Genomic DNA, 18,253 nt, shown 5'->3' on the forward strand with positions numbered 1-18,253 from the left:
TTACCATCATATATAACAGGCCTAGGCTGGCTAAGAACACAGAAAACATGTTACTGAAGATTTAAGGGGGTAAGTATGCTCTTGAGAGTAAGTGTGGAATGGTGATAGAAAAGACCTGATTCAAGTCTTGCCTGTGTGAGTCAAGGCAAGTCACTTGACCTGTCACTGCCTTTAGGGCATCATCTAAGACATATTTCAGAGCAGCTGCTGATCTGCTTTGGTAGAAGGAATCCTTTATGGCTGTCCTCCTCAGCCCTGCCTCCCTCCCCTCCAAAAAAGTTCAGTATAGTATAATAGTGAAAAAACCTCAGTTTAAAAAATTTCTTTCAGTTAAGAAAGAGACCCTAAGTGCTATTCAGAAATGTACACCCAATTCTGCCGCCAGGGACAATGTTAGACCACCTCCCTCTCTAGGATAATAAAATAGGAGCTAACATTTATATGGTGCTTGTTCTATGCCAGGCACTGCGCTAATTGCTTATCTCATTTGATCCTCACAACCACCCCGGGAGGTAGGTGCTATTATGATCCCCATTTTACAGATGAGGAAACTGAGGCAGGCAGTTTAAGTGACTTGCCCAGGGTCACATAGGTAGTCAGTGACTGAGATCAAATCTGAACCTGGGTGTTCCTGACTTGAGGCTCCAGGCTCTATCTACTGTGCCACCAGCTGCCTCAGGGTACTCAGCAAGAACCTGAAGCAACTTTTTCTTAGCAACAGTGATCAAGTCTTTTTTTCTCATGCTTCATATTTTTAAGTTGGGAGCTAATTTGGTCCAATTTCTCTAAGAGAAATTAGGGGCTATGGTAAATATGAATAACCCAACTGTTTTAACTAATTTTTTATTTTTGGAGTAGCTTGACCCTACCTGTCTTATCAAGGTCATATGTTAAATAAATGACTTTCTGATGCTGAATTGCTTTATTTTTAATACCATGAACTTTGGTGAGATTTTTTTTGTACTAAAAACTTCACATTCAACCCCAAGCAGAGACGTTTTGGTTGAGGTGCTCAAACAAAATTGACTTAAAATAAAGTGTTAAGTTGTTACTGACATGATTAATAACACACTTGATAATTCAAGGTTCAGATTTATTACTTTAACACATGTTCTATCTCTGGAACACTGAAATTGATTGTTCCAAAGTTTAACTCATTAAAAACACAATTTACAAATATTTAACGTGCCCTGAAAAATTTCTAAGTTAAGAATGAAAAAAATTATATACACTATATATAATCCTATACCACTGTTATAACTTCAAATTCCATCAGATCCACATTCAGTGGTGCTGATTTTTTTTGGTTCTTCAAGATCTGAAAGAAAAAGAGATAAATGGACTCCCATTTTTATTCAGAATTTTCCTTTAAATAGAATATATATGTGTATATGTGTGTGTGTGTATGTGTGTGTATACACACATATATCAGACCACAAAAACTGTCAAAGAGCCATTCTTAGTGACGTAGGTTACATGTTAGAGAAAATGTAAAATTCTTCATTACAGTGGAAATGGAGAGTAAATTGCTAGGTTTTAAAAAGGTGCATGAGCACCACTGATTTAAAATCCCACTTCTGCAAAAATGTCAACTTTACTGGCAGGATTGTTCAGGATTGTTTATTCCTTTACAAAAAGCAAGAAAGTCAAAACTAGATTATATCTAACACTTGAAGTCCACAGTCCTTTTAAATGTTCAGAACTTCATAGAATTATACATTTGCAGCAAATAGAAGAGGACTGATAAAGATTTTGTTTTCCTATCAGTGCTCACTGGACAGACATGTAAGACAGAGAGGAGCAAAAATCTTGAGAAGTCATATAACCTTGCTCAAATCAAGGAAGCAGATTGCTCAGACCAGGGAAAAAACCAGGCACTCACCTTCTGTTAAATCTATGAAGCTGTTTTCTGTGACAGGGGAAGGAATGGAAATCCCCATTGCTTTCCGGATTCCATACATGCTCACTATGTCACCTGGCGTTACTTGCTGTGCAAGTTCTTTCAGATTATTGGTCACTTGTTCAGCTAGGGAAAAGAGAATGGAAATTAAGTTTGTGATGCTAAACATTGTTGTTTCTTAGGATAATTTCATTCAAATCCAAAAGAATACAAATCGTACCTCCCTCTGTTTGGCACTATGCACTAATTTGTTCATATCACTACTTGGCAAGTTCCTCAATAATAACAAAATCTCCCAATACTGCTATGTTTTTACTAAGGTGACTAACATACCCAGATGCATCTCTCTGTAAGATGGTCCCAAAAGACAAATCATATTAGGAGGAGGTCTGGTGCTGAGACGTTCATTCTGAGCCTCCTGAAGTTCTCTGAGTAATTTGGTGGTTTCATCAAGTTTTCTCTGGAATACTTCGGCCTCTGGGTTGTGAGAGAGAAACATGCTGAAAAAAAGGGGGCCTGCAGGGAAGATTCACCCAATGTTTGACACCATGACCTTGTGACTTGTCATTAAGTGCAAAAAGTTTATACCTTACTCTTCTTGCGTGAAGAACACAAGCGAATTTGGTCAAATAAGCTCAGCCTTCTTTATTCCTTGCCCAGACTTACCTATTACTTACTCAGGGTTAAAAACGAAGTAGTTCCTAACTTTTGAATATGGGTAACAATTATCATCAAAAAACTTAAGATTCCCTCCCCTTCGATAGCTGCATTTATTCTGTACAATGTTGGAGCTAAATAAAATTTAAAATGACAGTGTTCAGTATGCATGCAGAATTGTGGACCTCTTGCAAGAACTCCATGCCCTTTTTGGAGGGGCTTGTAGCACAAAGATTGGAAGCTGCTGCTTACTCTTACGTGACATTAGATCTTGGTGTGGTATCAGCGTTCCATGGTTAATTTCACCACTGCTATCAGGACTCACCTTCAGAGTCAAAAATCTCAATCTGGGCTCCAAAGTTTGTGACTGCCTTTAGTGCTGTAAGTCTGTCCTTGTTAGTACCAGAGTCCAAAGAGCCAGCTGAGTCTGTTTCTGTAACCTGTCAAAAAACAAAACAAAAACCAAAAACCCTGCTCCAATCGTTTGTCCATTAAGTTGGGAGATCGCAAACAGAAGATGAATAAGATGGTTTATGGATAAACTCTAACTAGACACATATTTTTACTCAGTAATCATAATTTTTGAGTCTGGAAAAATGGTTTCATAAGCATGATGCTTCAAGAGGTTAAGCTCAAATCTGAGCAAAAATACCTTTGTAAATCAACAGTATGTACAATGTGCTTTGTTTCTTAATGTAACCCACTCTAGATCAGGAGTCACCTACCATTTTGTTTGACTTGTAATTTTTAATATGAAAACAAGAGGATTTGCTAACTTATCCTCAGTGTTAAAAGATTTCTTTGCTATCGGTCTTTACTATGATCATGCTTGAGTTTTTAAGCGTAGATAGTTAACATGAGGTATTATAGCTCCTGAGGCAAGATATATCAGGACTGCCTGGGAGAATGAAATCTATTTTTAAAATACTGAGGTTTCAGTTTTAGAATCAAAGCACTTAAATTCAATTTCTTTTTAGGAACAGATCAACCTAGAAAATGTGCTTGTTACTAGGACAACAGTAGTCATTTTAATATACAGCGTTACCAACTAAGCCTTTTAGATGATTATTCTCCAGATAAATATATTTTAAAAAATGATACACAGTCACCTCCATGTCTTTTGCACTGTCAAGACTACCATTCTGGGTTTCACCTTCAGGTACTGGCTGCAAGGAAAAGAAAAAAAAGAATCTTCTATTGTTACATCAATAAAAAAGGAAAACTAGTACAACAGGAATACTTATATATGCTGTAAAATTAAGAGGCATTAGACATTTAGCAAAAGATAAGCTGCAAAATACTGTATTAAGACATTATAACAAATGCTTTGAAATGAAGTAGATACTTAAAACTGCTATGTAATTGCAACCTTTTAGTTTTAAGTCTGAAAACCAATGACAATGGAGGGAAGAGAATCTTAGGTCTGTTCTGTTAGCAGAAGTGATGAGTTCACCTGTCTTAAGCTTACCACAGAGGAAGAATTTTCTCTTCTTTAGACTCTTTTAGAAAGTGGCCTGGTGAGAGGGAATCTAGTAATGGGGTTGTATAAAAACAAAAGAAAAGGTCATACTATTTTTTGGGAAGCATTTTAAAAAATGCACAGACCAGTACAGAAGGTAGGCCAGAAAGAAATACAGACAACAAGAAGGGCCAGCTTTGCAAGTTATGTGTTCAATTTATTATACATTTGAAAGGAAAAGTAAGCTGCACGTAATAAGATTACATGACTTCATGCACAACTCTTCTGTGTTCTACGTTATATTTGAAAATGCTTATTTTATTTGATGTTAAGTTCAGAAAAAAAGGCCTGCAAAGTGTATCTTTGTTACCATAGGGCCCCATGCTTAAAAGCCAAATGATATTTATATAAACCATCCATTTGAAATTATATTAAATCTCTATTAATTCAAACTCATAGGAAAGGAAATATACCCTTGTGGAATGATGAAAAATTTTGTGGAAATATCACTTAAGTAGGGCAGACAAAGAGGTTTACCAGAACTTGAGTAGAGGGATATTTTCTTCCTCTGTCTAAACATAGCAATCGATTGGCCCTAAATACACTCCACACAGCAACGCTGAAGAGTTGTTAGTCTCCAAAGAACAGCAGCAGGCAGCAGCGATATACAGACAGAGGAAGCTGGTGAACATCAGCACCACTCTGAAAGTGTCCTTGGTACTCAGTGCATCTTTCTATGGCCTCTTGGGGCACAAGATGCTGCAGAGGTAGCAGTGAAAGCTTCACTAGTAAAAGCAACACAAACTTTGTGAAGAAAATTTTTCCCTACCTCACTAGTAACTGCTGCTGTCCAGTCATTTCAGTTGTGTCCAATCTTTGTGACCCCATTTGTAAAGATACTGGAGTGGTTTGCCATTTCCTTCTCCAGCTCATTTTACCGATGAGGAAACCGAAGCTAGCAGGGTTAAGGAACCTGCCCAGGGTCACACAGCTAGTAAGTGTCTGAGGCTGGATTTGAACTCAGGAAGAGGAGTCTTCCTGACTCCAGGCCCAGCACACTATCCACTAGCTGCCCCTACTAGTAACTGTAGCCACATGAAACTACTTCTTGGTTTGTGTCTGGGAGGCAGATTAAGTGTCCATTTACATGCAGAACTGTGTGTCTGATAAAGTAAAAAGTAGGCTCTACATAATTATAGACCAGTTTAATTTCAACAAAGTTAGTATACAAACTCTTTCACAATCCTATACTCCTAAGAAGGAGGAAAACTAATGTAGATTGAAGTTGAAGTTCAATACTTCAAAAACCTCTAGGCCAGAAATCCTGGCGTCTGAGTTATGAGTTTCCGCTCATTGTCCTCCACCCATGACCTCCACCTTCCTTGGGTGGGGCTGTTTTTTTAAGATGAGGGAATATGGTTTTGATATTGGTTACTACCATAGTTTCATAACACTGAGTGACTGATGCTTGGGCACCATGGTGTATTGTCTTATCTTTATTAATTAGAGTTCTTACCGTTTCAAGCTCTCTGAGGGATCGAGAATGTCCTCCCTTTGTTAGAACATCCAGTAAACTATCTGCCATGACATATGGATAATCTTGTGATGTGGCCAAAAACTCATGAATACTAGAAAAGAATTGTAAAAGCAACTTTTATATAAATTATCTCTATAGGCCTAATCTTCTCTACCATGGCTAATAATACAGGACACAGAGAAAACCAACATAACCTAAGGAGCACAATATCTAAAATTTTGTTCAATAAGACTAAAATTTTCTTATTTTCTAGTGATCTCTTTACTATAGTATGATGAGGGAGACAGAATATAATGAAAACACTGAAATGCTAATAGGAATGATATGGAAGATTTATACTACTTGCAAGTGAAATATACTTGTGTATCATTTAATTCAATAAATATTTCTTAAATGCCTGCTATGGGCCAGGTGCTGGAGAGAGAAAAAAATCTGAAATCCCTGGCCTCAAGGAGCTTCCATTATACTGGGGGAAGGAGGGGAGAAGACTGGTAAATAAATACAAGGAAACTTGAGGGGTGAGACAACTAGAGGGGACCAGGGAAGGTTTCACAGGGCAGGTGGCACCTGAGCCTTGAAAGAAGATAAGGACTGACGGTAGGAGACATCAGGCATGGCGAGTTATGGGGATGGAAGATGAAATTATGGTTTTGGGAAGCAGCTTGGATCCAGTTTTGCTAGAATAGAGAGCATGAAGGGAAATAATATAAATAAGCCTGGAAAGATAAGTTGTAGGCAGACGATGGAGTGCTTTAAAGGTCAGATTATTCTGGAAGCAAAAGCCTTTAAAGTCTTCAGGCAAGATAGTGACATGGCTAGACCACTGACTCTCAGAAATGATTCTGGCAGCTGTGTGGAGGCTGGACTGGAGAGAAGCAAGGAAAAGAAGTATTACTGTAATAGCCTCCTTGGCAAGGCGATTATTACAATAGTCCAGCAACGCGTGAACTAGAGTAGTGGATGTGAGAGACCTGGCAATTGTTCACTATGGGAGTGCGAGGGAAAGGGAAGAGTTAAAGATGACCTTGAGATTTTGAACGTGGGCATGCTGAAGGATGGTAGGGCCTTTCAGGAAAATAGGCAAGTCTGAAGTGCAGGCAGGGTGAGAGGAAGGATCATCAGTTCTATTTTGGACATGTAGCACCTGAGACGTACATCCGGGCTAAAATGTTCAGAAGCTGATTTGCAACTTGAGTACTGGAAAGGGAAAAGGGTTGGATATGTGGATTTGGGGGTCACCTGTATTACAGTAGTAGTGGCTGCAGTAGCAGTAGTTGTAATTGTAACTAATATTTATATAGTGACATATTTATGGTTGCTGATGAGATCATTAAAATGACTAAGTAGAGAAAGAAGGCAGGCTGGGACAGAGACTTGGAAGACATCAATACTTAGGGGATGGCCTATGTATGACAATCCAGTGATGGAGTTAAGAATGGTTAGACAGGTAGACCAGGTTAGACCAGGAGACAGCAGTGTCATGGAAAACCAGTGAGGAGGAAATGTTAAGGAGGAAGAGAAGGAGCTGGATAATATCAAAAACTCCATAAATATTATGCAGAATGAGGAGAGAGTAAAGGCTATTAAACCTGTCAGATAAGAGATCACCAGTAACCACTGAGAGGCAAGTTTCATTCCAGTGCTAGGGCTACAACCCAGATTTCAAACAGGAGGTAATAAATGTGGAGATGCTGAGTGTAGTTAAATCTTTTTGGATACTTAGCTGTGAAAGGAGTTAGATATAGGATAGTTGGAGGTGAAGACAAGATCAAGTGAAAGTTTTTAAAGTATGGGGGTGGTTTTAGTATTATAGGTAGTAGGGAAGGAGCCAATAGCTAAGGAGAGATTAAAGATGAGAGTGAGAAAGGCAGAAAGAGGAAGCTCCTGAAGGAAACTAAAGGGAATGAGATTAAAGGTACAAGTTGAAGGTTTAGCCTTGGCAAGCCCACCTCTTCTTCAAATACTGGAGCAAAGGAAAAGATGGATGACAACATATAAGAGTAATTTTGAGGCATGGGGCAGGGGAGTTGAGGGAGCTTACAATGCATAACCTCAGTTTTCTAGTAGAGGAGGGGTCCAAATTTTTTTGATGATAGAGAGAGGGGACGGGTTGTACAGAAGTCTGCAATATAGATGAGAAGGTCTGGAATAACTATTGTAAGGACCTGATAGACAATCAAGGAAGGATAAAAGGATTATTTTGCAGCAATAAGGGCTTAACTGGAATTAGAGGACATGAATTGGTTGTGAATTCAGTTGGCACATTAGTCTATCTTCCTCTGGTGGTGGTCAGAAGTAATGGAGTTGGAATAGAGAAGATGAAGAGTGGAAATGATTTGGGGTCAAGGATTAGAAGAGCATGTGGAAGGACAAAGGAATCGGAGGTGGAAGACAGGACATAGCTGAACTGGTCAACTATAAAGTCAAAGAAAGGTAAGACCAGAATAGGAGTGATAGCCTTGGGAGAAAAGAGAGATAAGGAGAGATTAGAGGATAGGGTAAGAAGAAAGAACAGGTCTGAGAGAAATGAAGCAGAGGGAGACCTATAAAAACAGGTAATCTGGAGGTCAAAATTATGGAGATGCCATTGTTATGGATTACAGTGAAACCTGAGGTATGATTGTCACTGTCCTGCTCTAGGTAACCACAACATGTATACATTAGTCCCCAAAGATGAGGTCAGAGATTGGGGTGGACAGGAAGACTCTGAAGCAGGTACTGAACCTGAGAAAGGAATTATAATTCTAGAGGCAGGTAGATTACAACAAGAAGAATCTAGTGAACATCAAAAGGAGGAGAGGTTGCAGAGTGGTAGCTGTAGGAAAGGGATCTAGATAGAAGTGAGAGCAGGAAGGAATATACCTCCCCCTGGTCCAGTATACAATGGGGCAAGGAGTTATAAAAAAGTGGAGCTTCCTGTTGGTATAAACCCCTGGGGATACTTCTTGGTTCTGACCAATCATCCCTTTTTTTCTTTTAAAGAAAAGTATTCACCCACTTCCTTTTCTTAATCCTACAATCTACAGCTTCTGGCCAGGGTTTCTCTCACCCAGCCTACTAAAAATAAATAACATTACCCTCATCCTTTTGACCCTAAAGGGAGTACACAACCCCCAGAAGATTTTCTAAGGGTAATAAAAGGAAATAAAAAAGGGGTTAAAAGACTTCATCACAACCATACTGTTCCCTTTCCTCCCACCCATAGAAAAAAATTGGTCCTGGTAGGGGAAGATACTTCATTGGGCACTGATTATACAAAAGACTGATGTCATATTACTGTACATTTCAGAGGAAAACAAACTTTTTCTGATGTAGGCATTTCATCATAGAATTTAGAGGGAAGCTGGGGTTGGACCAGCTGGATGGGGGTTGGGGGAAAAAAACCTGAGGTTCACCCACCCTTCCTCCTTCTCAGTCAGTTCTGCCACTTCATCTCTTAAAAGTGAGGAGCCAGATGGACAGACAAACTGGGGTGGGGGAAGGGAATAGAAATCCCAGGGGTAGCAACTCATATTTAAAGGGCCTAGTTAAGTTGGGCACTCTCTGCACATGGATAATTTTGTAATTCAAACAGAAGAATTTTAGGTACATAAACACAAATCTTATTGGCATGTAATTATTTTAGGGAAATGTAATGCCAGAATACTGATGAACTGGTAACTCACCTGAAACCACCTGGAAGATTAGAATCTTCCCCATAAGTTGTGTAGATTAAATCAGAATCATCCTTGCTGATATTTGCAAATGTGGAATCATAGTTTGGTGCATAAGAACTGTAGGGTCCATAATTCAAGTATAACACTGTTGAATAATAAAAAAACTCAACACTACTACTTTGTTTTTTTACAAGACGAACTAGCCCATTTCTATTGATTACTGCCTTGAAGATGTCTAATTTTTTCCCTCCTCCAAAGATAGACACAAAGTTACATCCTGTACATAAAAGTCAACACCCCAAGTATATCCTTAAAGGTGACATTCAATTTTTGACAATATGAGTAATATATTTAAAATAGATAAGGTTACACGATTTTGCCAAAACTGTTAGATATTATAGCGTTTTCTTTCTCAACTTCCTCCTCCCTTTAGCACCTAAAAGGAGAATGACAAAAACCACTACTGCCAGGTCTCACCTGGAGTAACTTTATTCCTTTTGTCCTCTTTGAATCCCTGCAGTGTATTAACTCCAGACTGAAGTCTTCCTGTTGTCATTCCCAATCTTACAGGGCAGTAGCCAGGCTCTGAAGAATAAATTCAAGCATGAGACAGGTGAGCAGGTAGCTGTTTGAAGAACAAAATTTAATGCTGTATCTAATATCAAGGGTCTCATTCTCAACAATAAGACTCAAAGGTTGAACAAATATTGTAGACTTTTTTTTTAAAAAAAGGTTTAACTTAAAACTTTTTTTATATTTTCTTTTTCTGAATTTGACAATTACCAACAAACCTGAACATTTCCAAAAATGAAGAATGTAAAAAATACCTTATATGAAACCGTGGATCTCATTAAATAGTACTTAAAAAATACACGCACACATGCCAAATTTACTAAGTTAGTTTTAAAACAGGGGTTAACTTGGGGTCACTTTTTTTGGAAAAAATGTTTTGATAACTATATTTCAATATAATTGGCTTCCTTTGTAATCCTATGTATTTTATTTGTGCATTCAAACACATTATTCTGACAAAGGGTCCATATTACAAAAAAGATTAATAATCTGTTCTAAAATTTATTCTGCTTCCTTCTAAAACTCCTCCTGTTCATTCAAAAAGTTTCATTGACACTTCTTCCTTCTTTCCTTCCCTGCTTCTTCTGCCCACCTGAAAACAAATAAACAAAAAACCCCTCCCTTGTAGTAAGTCAGTAAATTCCCACAGAACAAGTTATTGTGGACCTTTTTTAAAAGCTAGTTTGGCCTAATAGAGAGAGGGTCCCACCATCCTTCTAGTTATCCAGGTTCACAACATTAGTGTTATCTTCGACTCTTAGCACTCCCTCACCTTACAAATCCAATCAGCTGCCAAACGTCATTGTTTCTACCCCTACTTCTCTTGCATCTGTCCACTTCTCCAGAGTGCCGCTGCTACCCTAGGTTAGGCCTTCATCGTCTCTCACCTGGACAACTGAGCTAGCTATCTTCTAACTAGTCTCCCTGCCTCAAATCTCTCCTTTCTTCAATCTGTCTTGTAGAGAACTGCCAAGATGATTTCCTTTAAGTGCAGATGTCACCATATTCTTCCCTCATCTGGCCCCAATGCCGCTGCCTTTAGGACCAAAGATAAACTTCTGTTTGGCTCTGTGTTCCTCTGCTAGCTTTCTTGCTGCTTCTCCACCATTCTGTAAGACTGATAAAGCACCTACCTATTAACTGCATGCCAAAGCACTATGCTGAGAGTCAAGAAATAAACACCCTAAGTGACACCATCTTCACTCACAAGGGGCTTATCATTTCTTTAAACACACTTCATTTTTTTTCTTCCAGCCTTTACCCTGGCCTTTCCTCATGGCTGGAACGCACCACGCCCTACCCTTTGCCTTTCAGAGTCCCTTACTTCCTCTAAAAGTCTGCTCAAGCAACAGTTCCCATGTGAAGCCTTGCCTAGTGCTCCAGCTGCTAGTGTCTCACCTCTAAAACAGTTATCCTGGACATATATTCTGTAAATATTTATTACACGTCTCTTAATAGAATGTAAGCTCCTTGAGGGTAAGGACGATTTCATTTTTGTCTTTGTCTCCTTAGACTCTACCACATAGTAGATGCTTAGCAAAAGCCTGAGCTAGCTGGGGTGTCAGGAATAGCTGGTTTTAAGTCCATTCTTTGACACATGTTGTCAGTTGTCAGGGAGACCCTTTTAGAAATATAATCTATGTAAACGATGATAATAGCTAGCATTTATATAATGCTGCAAGGTTTGCAAAGCGCTTTATAAACTGTCTCATTTTACCACTGCAACAACGCTGGGAGGTAGAGGCTGCCATTGTTGCCATTTTACAGATGAAAAAACTGAGGCAGTTAAGCAACTTGCCGGGGGTCACACAGCTAGCTAAGTGTCTGCGGCCACATCTGAACTCAGTTCTTCTGGACTCCAGGTACAGCACTCTGTCCACTGTGCCACCTAGCTGCCTCTAACCAGGTATTTAAAACTAAGTTATGGACAGACGAGGCCCCTCCCCCGCAGTCCTGGCATGTTCCGGGCGGGGGAGGGGGCTGGCTCGGCGGCCTGGGCTTCCAGTGAGGGTCTCCGGGTTCCCCTGCCCTACCCCAACCTGGTGGTAGGAAGCCGCCCTTCCCACCCAGGCAGGGGGAGCCCTGGACCCCTGCCCTAGATCGTCTGAGTCTCTGACAGATGCAAAGAAGTGCAGCAGATCCGTGAGCAGCACCCCAGTAAGATCCCGGTGATCATCAAGCGATACAAAGGGGAAAAACAGCTGCCTGTCCTGGACAAGACCACATCAACATGAGAAAATTAGTGAAGATCATCCGCCGCAGACTCCAACTTAACCCCACTCAGGCCTTCTTCCTGCTGGTGAACCAGCACAGCATGGTGAGCATCTCCACACCCATCTCAGAGATCTATGAGCAGAAGGATGAAGATGGCTTCCTCTACATGGTTTATGCCTCCCAGGAGACCTTTGGCTACTGAGCAAAAAGGGGCAGGGAGTACCCTGGCCCTGGGAAGATAGCAGCTGGGGAGGAGGCAGCCCAGTCCCCTACTCCAGAACTATAAAGCTGCCTCTAACCACCCCCTCTCTGGGCCCCTTCCCCAGGACCCAAAGCAGGAGTGGTTGGCTTAGATCAATGCCAAACTAAGACTCTGCCCACCCAGGGCTGGAGCAGAACGGAAGACATCCTATGTCAACAAGGAATTTTCATCTACCCCAACTCTGGACACATATCAACTCTCAGTGCTACCCCCAGAAGCTAGAACTTTGGGGGCCACTCTGTCTGTCTGTGTGTCTGTAGGTGGGGGGATGAGAATATAGATATATAGCTATATATGGCTGCCCCCTCCCAGTTCTGAAGGTGACCTCTGTTGAAAGTGGGGAAGGGGTGGGGGAGAGGGGGTGGGCGCCTGTGGCCTTGGCCCTGCCTTGGCTCTGGTCTGTTTTTCTTTTAGGCACCCATCCCTCCTGTCTTTATTGCATGCAGTTTGGACCCATCCCGTGGTAGCAGCCACTCCAAGGGCTGAGCTTTCCCCTTTCAACCACAACCCTGCCTGCTGTTCCTTCCACGTTATGTACCACAGTGTCCTGGAGCACCAGCCTATTTGAGCTACCGTTACTCTGTATAAATTAAGAGAAATTCAAGTCCTACCCAGCTCTGGGCCAGTGTTCCCTCTCTGCCTCCCACAGCGGTACAGCCTGGTCCTTCTGGACACTAAATACAGATGAGATGCTGGTCCCCTTCCTCTCTGCAGAGCTACAGGCAGTAAGTGACTGACCCAGCCATCCTCCTGGGCTGAGATGCAGTAAATTTCACCTGGCCCCTCCATGTGTCCAGTATCCCTCAGGCTGGTATCCACATGTCTCTTCTGCAACCTAAATCAGGAAACTTGATTTTTTTTTTAGACAAATAAAGGACCATTTCCATGTCCAAATATGTGTCCTTTGCATGGGGTCCTAGTCACTGCTCCAAGACCATGCCACATGAGAAACCCTATCTCACTGCTGTCCAGCCAGCACTCATGGTTACCCCCAAACAGCAACTTCTCCAGTAGTCAGTCTTGGCTCTGATGGGCCTCTGGGTCCCAAAGCACCTTCCATAGTAAGACCAGCTAGTGTATAGAGCATGAACATCCTCCCTGGACTTGGGCCCCAGCAAGGCCTGTTCAAGAGAGATGTGCCTATGCATATAAACTTCTATGTTGTCAGTTTTTTTAGCAGTCTTACACACATAAGGGGCTGATTTTTAACCTCTAAAATTAAGGTATGGGGAATGGGTATGACGTAACCAGAAAAATTTGGAGTACTGAATAGGTAACCTTGGAGAAAAACTTGGCCCATGTAACTCCAACAACATTCCTCGGACCCTCCCTCATTTTACAAATGAGGAAACTTAGGTCTAGATAGGTCAAGAGACTGGCCCAAAGATCATAAAGCTAGAATAGAAGAGCTGGGAAATGAACTTAGGTCTCCATACTCCTCCTGGTCCAGGGTAAATTTTCTTTAAAAATAAATTAATTTTCTGGCCATGCTGGCTGCCTGAGTGATAGAATGACAGCCTGGCTCCATCAGATCTACTCTAGCAAAACGCTAAAGTTGACACTAGATTGAATAATGAATAAGAAAGCTAATGAAAAACTACAGGAAGCGTCTTCTTCTAACCCAGCACTGCACAAGAAGTGATCCATAAGCCTGAGGGCAAGAGGAAAGGTATGCTGGAAAAATCAATGCAGAATAACCCTCAGAATGACTAGAAATGGGTGAGAGACATACGTAGCTGGCAAAGCTCTGTCCAGAGGCAGGAAAGAGTGGGGAGCTCTCCTGTGGAAAGGGTAGAGGCCTTGGAAGTCTCAGGAGTGGCATTTTCTCTATTTAAAATGAATAATATCAGCTATTCTTTTTGAAGCATGATTTATTTTTTAGGGATAGAATTAGATAAAAACTTTATTTTGAACAATTCTTATCCAAAAGTAATCTAGAGTAAAAAAAATGAATTTTTGTATTGAAAAAGCATCATTTTTTCTTTTTTATACTTGCTGGTAATTTGTCTAAAATTCATAAAAGTTATGTCCTCGATTATTCTCTTGAGTATTGAAAGACTGAAATGAATTAAATTCCAGCATCATTTTAAGATAGTTCTGGAGCATTTCTTGTGTCAGCACTGCTTCACTAGCCTTAATAAATAAAAAGAGTACCTATGGCGCATATTTAGGTGAACTCACACATTTCCTTTACATTTCTAAATACAATGCAAGATCATTTGTTCAAAAGATATGTTTTAAAGTGACAAACCCTTATATCAAATTCTTTATATGATTTCCTATAGCTCTTTTCATTAAAATACAAATTTATCTCATGGGAACCAATTCAAAATACTCAAATCTATAGAGTTAGAAGGGGCCTCAGAGATCACCCCATCTGATCTCATCCGAAAGAGAACAACAGGTAGCATTTATATGGTACTTAAAAGTTTACAGGGTACTTTATTTTTCGTTTGAGGTTCACAACAAACTGAGGTAGGTGCTATTAATATCCCCATTTTAGGGATGAGGAAACTGAGGCTGAGAGATTCGAGTGAATTGGCCAGGGTCATATGGCTAGAGTCTGAGGCATATTCAAATTCAAGTCTTCTTGACTCCAAATTCAGAACTGTATTTACTATCCACTGTACGAGATGACTTCCACAGATGAGGAAACAGAGGCCCAGATGGGCTAACTGAATTGCTCAAGGTCACCTAGTCAGTTACCGGCAAATCTGGGATTAGAAAACTCACTCTAGTTTCTTCGCACTATACCACTGTATCCCATTCAAAGAATGTTGTCTATGTAGATATAAGACATACAATGAGAATAGCAAGCCTTGGGAAGAGATGAATTGGCCAGATGTCAAAGATGGGTTAGTTTCTCAAATGAGAGAGGATAAGAATTTACAGCCTAGTAAGGAAAGATTATTATTTAGTATAGGTCTTACCTGGAGCAATGAGTCATACTTTAGCAATGTAACATGAACCAGGACTTTGTAACTGCAAAAGTACTATGTTCTAGCATAGGTATCAATCCTACACATCTATTTTACTTGTCAGAGCGGTTGCTGAATAACAAACTTAAGGCCTCTAAAACAATGATTTAAAAGCTTTAAAAAATTTGATATTTGGTTTTTCATACCCTACATTAAAATATATGATGATATTAAAAAAGATTGTGATATCAGCTCCTTACAATAGCACTGCATGACTACACACACACACACACATACATAAAAAGATAGTGGTATATGGCACTATATGATGGTACTGACTGACAATAATGTATCCAGGATGCCATAACCACTGGTTTAACTTTTGATTTTGAGGGGGGAAGAAAACAAACAAACAACCCTCTGCTATGATGAATGCTTACCTAGAAGGGGTCTGGAGACAAAAAAAATGAACTTTTGATAGTTTAAAAAAGATACCACTTCTTCCTATCATTTTAAATTTTCTGATAATTTGTGTAAAATTCATAAAAGTGATACTTTTAGATTAATATAAATTAATTTGTTTTGAGAATTTAATGCTTTAGAGATACTTCTTGAAATAAATGGAAACACCCATGAGGTCACTTGAAACTAAGGTTGGGAATCATGACTAAGACATACACTAAATGTTCTAGGGGTTTCTTTACTTTCTAAGTGAAGGTCAATCTTTTATATCTACTTATTTTTAAGTTTAACTGGAAATTAAGTTAGTGATCAATGACAAATCTCTAGTATATAACACACTGGCTAGCTAAGTTTCTTAGGGATAAAATGTTGGTTTGAAAAACATGAACCTCTGTCAGTAACCTGCATGGATTTAAGAATAGAGCATCAGGTTTTTAGCTTGCTTTTCTGTTTGACAGACATACCTCCCGCGATAGGGTCCACAGGATTAAGAAGTCCTAATGTTGTGGTTCCATCCGGCTTTCTTCTTTCAAACTCACACTAAAATGAAATAAAACACTGAAATGAAGGATTAAACTGTCTTATAATATGCTCTGGGGATTTCAGACATATGACATAAAGCAGGAGAAAGCTTGGCTTTAGCTTTACTAAAAATAATGCCATGACAATTAGCTAACGTAACTATTAATTAAATTTTCATGTCCACACGTACAATGTTGCTCAGTATAAATTAAAGATGTTGTAAAAAGTCATATACATTTTCAGTATTTTACTTTTAAGTCCATTATCATCAAACAAGATGATTTACAAAGAAAAAAAGATTAGCAATAAGATCTAGTTACAAGAAATAAGTATTGTTTCATTTTAGAGTATATTAACAAAGCAATTCACTACATTTAACAAGAAAATAGGATATCTTATATACAAATGTACTGTTACTTTTTTGAGGTTTTTTTTTTTTTTGGTTAGTGACAAACTACATGACTGGAAAGGATGACTAAAACCATCTATGGAATCAAGATATTGTTAAGTCTAAAAATGGGACATAAAATAATAATGAGAATCAACAAGAATAGAGGAGCAAACAATAGAAAAGGCAAGAAAATACCAATCACCTGACTATTTATAAGCCTTCTGGTCAGCTTTCCTCCAGATTCTTTAACAATGCGGTCAATTTGCTCTTGTTCCCTTTCTAAGTTATTGCTTTTAAGTTTATCTTCAAGCATATCTTTATCTTTCCTGAAAACACATATTAATACCAAGTAAAAAAAGAGAAATGGAAAAAAGTATTCAAATGAATTCCAAATATGGGTACAATTATAGTGGTACAACAAATGTGCCCTACTGCCGCCAAATGAAAATTCCTTCGTGATTCGGTAAAAGGATCCTAACCACTCCATAAATATCAGAAATTCAAACTCAATATATAGCTTAGTTTTCTCTTCAGTGTCCTTAGTAATAAAATTAATGGTACAGCCCTCAAAATGAATTCAAACTCAAGCTTTAAAAAACAAAATGAGAAAAATAAAATCTTGATTCTTAAAAATTTACTAATCTTAGAAATACACTAAGGATGGAGTTTTTGTTGTGGTTTTTTTTGGCCAAAAGACTCAGAAAAATGTTTATTTTTGTCACAGCTGCATTTGGTAGTAACGTTCCTATGTGCAATGAAGTGAATCTTTTATATACTCCTTTCCCAAATAATCAAAGACAGCAAAATAGCAGATATATGATTGGGGTGGGGAGAGGAACAGTACCCACAAATATTTCACTGTTCTTCTGTTTACAAAGTGTTATAACAACACTTGGGCTTATTCATGATTCTATTTAAATCAACCATATACAGATAAAACTTAATGAAAAAAGCCCTGGTAATGTTTGGTTGCTGACATGTTTCTTAACTACCTTAATAAGAAAACCTATTTGAAATGGCTTTGCAAACTGAGTTTGGACAATCACATAATACTGAGGGGAAAAGAGGAGAAGGGATGAGAGTAAAATGTTATTAAGTCAGACTTTCTTGACATACATCATACATACTCTCCGTCTGATAGCTGAAACACAATGATCAGGCCTTAATTTCCCTTAGTTATAATCAATAAGGTCTGGTTATTTTCCTACAATAATTTAAGGAGGTGCTTTACTTTTTATTTTCCTTATTTGGACTTTTGAAAACTTTAATATCATTGTCCAAAGAATCATCTTTATCTTTTAGCAGATAGCCATTGTCTTCCCCGCTCTGCTGTACTTCCATTTTGTCTTTCTGCTTCCGGGTCTTCTGCAAGTCAGCCATGAAGTCTATACTCTGTTTCAGGCTCTGAATTCTTTCCTAAAAAAAACCAAAATTTTATGTGTATATATATCTTATATATATATATTTAAAAGAATATTGTTAGTGCCCTCTTGTTTTAATCCTCACTTGAGTAAACTTTTCCAAAGAGAGTCTATATATCAAACATTTTGCAGTTATTTAGAATGATGTCAACTAGGGAAGACAACACTAGCAATCAAAAAATTAAAAGTAGAACACAGTTATACCAAGAAGCATTATATTCAGAAACCCAGCTAGTAAGGTCTAGCTCTGGAAAAAAAAACCCCGAAACAATTAAACTATG

The 18,253-nt window shown here is 39.0% G+C and overlaps 1 protein-coding gene and 1 pseudogene across 1 annotated transcript in view; one reads left to right on the forward strand and one right to left on the reverse strand.

The window, feature by feature from the left end:
* Positions 1 to 1,076: 1,076 nt before the first annotated feature.
* Positions 1,077 to 18,253, reverse strand: part of BRD7 (bromodomain containing 7) — a 45,421-nt gene continuing 28,244 nt past the window's right edge. Inside the window, exons 7-17 of the mRNA XM_036751570.1 lie at positions 17,783 to 17,967; positions 16,754 to 16,877; positions 16,103 to 16,178; positions 9,687 to 9,794; positions 9,219 to 9,354; positions 5,533 to 5,644; positions 3,667 to 3,723; positions 2,883 to 2,997; positions 2,234 to 2,377; positions 1,883 to 2,026; positions 1,077 to 1,318 (exon numbers count right to left, since the gene is read on the reverse strand). Of these exons, the coding sequence (XP_036607465.1) occupies positions 1,263 to 1,318; positions 1,883 to 2,026; positions 2,234 to 2,377; positions 2,883 to 2,997; positions 3,667 to 3,723; positions 5,533 to 5,644; positions 9,219 to 9,354; positions 9,687 to 9,794; positions 16,103 to 16,178; positions 16,754 to 16,877; positions 17,783 to 17,967 (1,257 nt within the window). The 3' untranslated portion in view covers positions 1,077 to 1,262. The remainder of the gene's footprint in view (positions 1,319 to 1,882; positions 2,027 to 2,233; positions 2,378 to 2,882; positions 2,998 to 3,666; positions 3,724 to 5,532; positions 5,645 to 9,218; positions 9,355 to 9,686; positions 9,795 to 16,102; positions 16,179 to 16,753; positions 16,878 to 17,782; positions 17,968 to 18,253) is intronic.
* Positions 11,741 to 12,289, forward strand: LOC118841193 (annotated as a pseudogene).

This window comes from Trichosurus vulpecula, chromosome 3 (assembly GCF_011100635.1).
Source record: "Trichosurus vulpecula isolate mTriVul1 chromosome 3, mTriVul1.pri, whole genome shotgun sequence".
In the NCBI taxonomy this organism is placed as follows: Eukaryota; Metazoa; Chordata; class Mammalia; order Diprotodontia; family Phalangeridae; genus Trichosurus; species Trichosurus vulpecula.